General features: G+C 32.6%; 1 protein-coding gene across 5 annotated transcripts; it reads left to right on the top strand.

Annotated features, from left to right (window-relative positions):
- Positions 1-1,443: 1,443 nt before the first annotated feature.
- Positions 1,444-4,850, top strand: Ppcdc (phosphopantothenoylcysteine decarboxylase). 5 transcript variants are annotated; one of them, XM_090177115.1, is made up of 3 exons: positions 1,566-1,829; positions 3,153-3,712; positions 4,154-4,850. In XM_090177115.1, the coding sequence occupies exon 3, from the start codon at positions 4,222-4,224 to the stop codon at positions 4,807-4,809; it is 588 nt and encodes a 195-aa protein (XP_090033241.1). In that variant the 5' UTR covers positions 1,566-1,829; positions 3,153-3,712; positions 4,154-4,221; the 3' UTR covers positions 4,810-4,850. The 5 variants fall into 5 exon arrangements, with proteins under 5 accessions (XP_090033240.1, XP_090033241.1, XP_090033238.1 ...); XM_090177114.1 differs by lacking the exons at positions 1,566-1,829; positions 3,153-3,712 and adding an exon at positions 1,444-1,532; XM_090177112.1 differs by lacking the exon at positions 3,153-3,712.
- Positions 4,851-5,413: the final 563 nt, after the last annotated feature.

Genomic DNA, 5,413 nt, shown 5'->3' with positions numbered 1-5,413 from the left:
AAGAAACAATACGACAATCGCGTCAAATTCACACCTTTCCAGATCGGAGACCGCGTGTGGCTAAACAACCCATATTGTCCACCAGGGCAAAGCGAAAAATTTCTTAAACCATGGACGGGGCCGTTCACAGTAATACAAACAATCGGACCGGTCAATTACAAAATCGAAAGAGATGGCGATAACAAGATTTCCGTAGTCCATCATAATCGGTTAAAAAAATGTCATGTCAATACAACGGTACCCAAACGTTTCCTCGTTGAGAACGTGAATACAGATTTGGATACAGAAGTTTCAAGTCAACAGGAACCACATTCCGAAATTTCTCAACGCTTCACCCCGACACTAGTTTGAAATCGATTTTAACATTATTTTGAGAGACTTTAATGGAAAAGTGATCAACGAAAATTCTTCATAGTTAAACACGAGGACGTGTTTTTTGGGGGGGGGGGGAGATATGTAATATAATTAGAATTGTTCTTGAGTCGCAAAATTAATGATGATATTTGTTAAGTTGAATAATTTGTGTGAGAAAGAAAACGCGCGAGATTAACGAATGGATTTGGTAATAACGAGATGTCGCGAGGAGTCTCGAGGAGTCAGTTTTAAAAAGATCGAAAAAGGGTTAAGACATGTATAAAAATTAGGAAAGAAGGAGAAAAGATAGTAATAAAAGTATTAACGTAAAGTTCTATTGTATCAACTCTTTTACAGTACTATATTGTATTATTCTTGTGATACTCATAAAATAAACTATACACTCTTTTGAATACGTGTAAAATTAATGTTACCATGTAGTATAGGTTTTTATAGGCTTATAAAATGACATTAGAACATTTTATATGAGACCAGTTAAATAATTCATAAGCTAGGGGTCACTGGTCATAATGACCACTTTAATAATTCATATTCTAAGGGGTCAGTGGTCATAAGGACCAGTTTAAAAAAAACCTTATTTCCAAGGCTGCACACAACCTCATGCAGAGTTGCCACTGAGCATTTTGTCGCCCGATTTGGGCGACTTTTGAAGATAAAAAATACTTTTGCGAAATATGCATGGGCTACTTTCCGTTTGCTTTTCAAAATAATAGAAAATTCGTATTCTCCAGTTCTCACCCTTGCAATTAAAGCCACTAAAGCGAGGGTCGGTAAGAACTAAAGGTTTTTTAGATGTAAAGTGCACGGATTTTAGTACAAAAAAAGAGTTGTTATACGCATTTAATCAAACGATGTACTTTGAGGAATTTTTAATACAATAATAAGTTTAGTAGTGGTAATTGTTTAAACAAGTTTTACAATATTTCGATGCGGGATGAATATTATAAACTAATTAGTATCATTAGAAAGTTAGTTGGTATTGTTAAAATTTGGTCGAAAAATCGCGCTAATTTGATAATGCCGAAATCTTTTTGGGTAAAAATTGAGCTACTTTTAAATATGTTTTGGGTGATAATCTGAGAAGTGACTTGGCAACCCTAAGCTCATCTGTAATAAGAAATAGCGTTTGCTCTGTTGAAATTTCAAAATAATTTTAGGTAATTTGAATTTACAGAATCGGTAAATTTAGTTATAATACAGCGACCATAAAATAATGGTGTTGTGACTAGTATTTTTATTGTCTTGGTCATCGATGAGAAGTTAATTAATAATCAACTGATGTGTAAAGGCGTTTGGTATATAATTGGTATCATTCTTTTTGACATCAAGATTTGTGGGTTTTGTAATTAAATGCGCTTCTGCTTTTTTTAAGAGGGTTACCATCAAGTTTTCATTTTATTTATCATCATAAATTTGTGGCAACCCGGGTCTTCCAGTAAAAACCAAAAATTTGTGTCAAATATTTTTAAATTAACATGTTAATTTTTCATTGAAAGCTTGATTGCAATTGTCCATAAATTGTCAAATCGGTTCTACTGGCCTTTCATGAGCTTCTGAAACCAGCCTCTAGGGCTTTTTTGAATTTTTCAAAGAAATAGGTATGATTTTAAGGGTCATAGAATTGTTTGAAAAATACCAAATTATCATTTGTTGGATCTGCCATCGCTTGGTACAGTAGGGGAGGAGCTACCTTAAATTCTGGCCAAATCTTTAAATGATTCTGTGGCCCTTTAAACTTAATTTTACTATTTCAACAAATTTAATTTTTATACAGTTTGAACCCTTCTCTTTTCAAATTGTCAAATTTTGTTCATTTGAATTAACAAAACTTAACCTAAATTTTGTTTTCTTTGAATTGGCACAAACACTATTTGGTACATTTCTAGTCTAATAGTTGATATAATTTATGATTTAATCAAGCAACCGCGTACACCACTGGGTGTCAACAGGAATTATATTCACTCACCCAAGAATGCATGGAAGTAACTTACATTGTTAGAACTATGAAAACATTAAATACTGGCACCATGAAGTTAATACTTCTTAAACTGTGGGAATTGACCGGTACCATATAGGGTTTACATTTTCACACAGTCTGTCATTAAATGATAATTTATTATTTAAATTATAAACAAATGTAAATTTATAAATTATCTTCCCAATTTTGTAACTTCCATTGCATTTTACAGAGATTCTAGAAAGATTTTGAGGCAGTTTCCATTCTGAGAATTATAAGATCACGGCAGCTGGGAACAATATTATTATATATAGTTCTTAGTTACCTCTATGCTCTCTTGATTCAACTAATGATTAAAGTTACATGTCTTCTCTCATGAATATAGAAAATTAATTGCATTCTTGTTCCTCCCTTCTGATTTTTTAGCACTGCAAATTCCAAAAATATTGACCCCCATCATTATTTAGGTAAATGCTAAGCTCCTTACCGTATCTTTTATTTAGACCAGCTACTTAAATATGTCAGTGAAAAGTCATCATCCTTCAATACAAAATGTGACCCCACTTTTCTCAAAATGAGGCAACTAGCACGAAGTCTACATTTTTTACATCTACAAAATAAAAGTTTCATACTGAAATATTTAACTATGTTATAAATCACTACTGACTATATTATAATAATTTAGTCGGTAATGTATAAATATTATCTAACAATCTAGAACTAATTTCGAAACTTTGAAAAATCATCTATGCGGTGGAGTGGTTAGCACTTTCACCTGGCAGCAAGATGAGCCACAACAACTCCTGCGAAGTTCTTTCAGTACTGGTTAAAGGGGTTTTGACTAGTTTATTTCTGGCCCATGTATAGTAGGACACGCGATAGAAGGTAATGTTGGAAAGTAGGTGGATAAATCAAACAGGATTTACTTAAACTGGTTTATTATTGTATTTAATTAAGGTTAAAGTTTAAAAATACTATACATATTTACAAGTTTCATTTAGCGACCACTAAGGCCTATGTTCTAGGTAATTTACTTGGGGAAGCTAATTCATAACACCCTGTCAGCTCAAATTCTGCTTGACAAGTACCCCACTTGATAAAAGGAGCATTAGTCATCTCTAATGTGAAAATGTTGCCACTAGATGGCGCCACCATAGGGTTAATGATTACGAGGTTGAAAGGTCATAGCAATGAGTAATTAATCAATTAAGAAATTAGTATACTATTTTCAACAGGTAAAAGATGTGCGAACTATACTAGATTTTTTTTATTTCAACACATTTTTCGCCATTTTTTTAGGTCTACCTAACCTACTTTTGAGACTGGGGTGTCTGTAGGTTCTTCGGTTTTCCCTTTGCATTGTAAAGGTTAACAGTAACAGTAAGTGTAAGGAGCTGTTGGCTCACGTGGCATGCCAAGACCCTCCTACGCAATTTAAAGGCATTAAAAGTTGCTAGATGACTTAGCCTAGCTGATTATTATTTATAATATATCACCAACTCCAGCCCAAGTTATGATGTGTTTAGTCAGATAATGAATAGATTTCACTGAATGACCTTAAAACTACACATTTAATTTTTTCTTCTGACAAAGTTTACTCTATCCAAACCAAGGTTTTATTTGAATGTGGCGTGCAAATATATTTTTGAGATCAACTCATTTACTATAAACACATTAAAAATCATTTCAAATGCTTAAAAATAAGTTTTAATACATTATTTGCAAACTTTACAAGGTGAAAGATTTTATCATGGAAATCTTCATACAATAAATTGCTTTTTCGTCATTATCAAACTGCTTATCCAAACAATAACTTTGCAGATATAAGATTGAAGACTCCTGGAATTTGCTTCCCTTAAACAGCCTCGAAATAACTTATTTTTCAAGCAATGTCAGAAGTGCCTAGGACTATCAATATATTGTTGGGCTGCACTGGTAGTGTTGCTACAATTAAAATATGCAAGCTAATTGAAAAATTATTTTATACATCAGAAAAATATGCAATTCTTCTACAAATAAAAGTTGTTACTACTAAAAGTGCGCTGCACTTCTTTAATCCTAATAATGTTACGGATATAAAAGATGTCGAGCTTTACCGTGATGAAGATGAATGGAAATGGTGTACACTAAGTGATCCAGTCTTGCATATAGAACTTAGAAAATGGGCAGATTTATTGCTTATAGCTCCGCTTGATGCTAACACTTTGGCAAAATTAGTTAATGGAATTTGTGACAATTTGCTGACTTGTGTTGCGAGAGCTTGGGATTTATCTAAACCATTTTTCTTTTGCCCTGCTATGAATACATTTATGTGGAACCATCCATTAACTGCGTTGCAAATAAATAATATGAAAAGTTACGGTTACATAGAAATACCTTGCATTTCTAAAAAATTAGCTTGTGGAGATGAGGGATTTGGTGCAATGGCAGAGGTAGATGAAATAGCTAGAATAGTTGCTGAAAAAATATTTGTATAACTGTAAGACTTGTAAATGAAAACAATAAATTTTTGTACTTACCGAATAATTTCAATTATTTACTAGTCTTATGTATAAAATTTATCATAAAAGTTGCCCAGTCTACATTACCGACATATTCATACAAACACTCAACACCAACCACACCTATTGCACAAGAACCTCGAAAATCAATTTCAACGTCTCCACGAAAACCAACAAATATAGTGAGAAATGCCTTAGAGTTAGTGGTATCAAGCTCTGGAATTCACTTCCCCTAACATTAAAAAACGAAGATACGCTCTTAGCGTTCCAGAGAACTCTGAAAAAATATATATATGATTGTCTTTAACCTAATTTAATTTTTTAATTCAATGGACCTCTATGTAAACCAGTTACAAACTGATAAGAGTAATCCAATAAAAAAGCTTTATTATTAGTCTCTTTTTGTCTTTTTCTAAAATATTTCCCTATTCAATCTGCCAGGGCAATAGAACTACAAACTTTTCTAATTGACACCCCATCATCAATACCTTTTTAAAAGTGATATAGAATTGTTGTTGGCCTGGCTAACAGTTTTGTTTCTAATTAGAAACAGTATAAGTTAAATTTTTGACGATTAGCA

The sequence above is a fragment of the Leiobunum rupestre genome, chromosome 6, assembly GCF_980474605.1.
Source record: "Leiobunum rupestre chromosome 6, qqLeiRupe1.1.hap1, whole genome shotgun sequence".
In the NCBI taxonomy this organism is placed as follows: domain Eukaryota; kingdom Metazoa; phylum Arthropoda; class Arachnida; order Opiliones; family Sclerosomatidae; genus Leiobunum; species Leiobunum rupestre.
This window is presented reverse-complemented; position numbering and strand designations above follow the sequence as displayed.

Coding starts and splice junctions, on each gene's coding strand:
- Ppcdc (XM_090177114.1), top strand. CDS start 4,222: ATGTCAGAAGTGCCTAGGACTATCAATATATTGTTGGGCTGCACTGGT.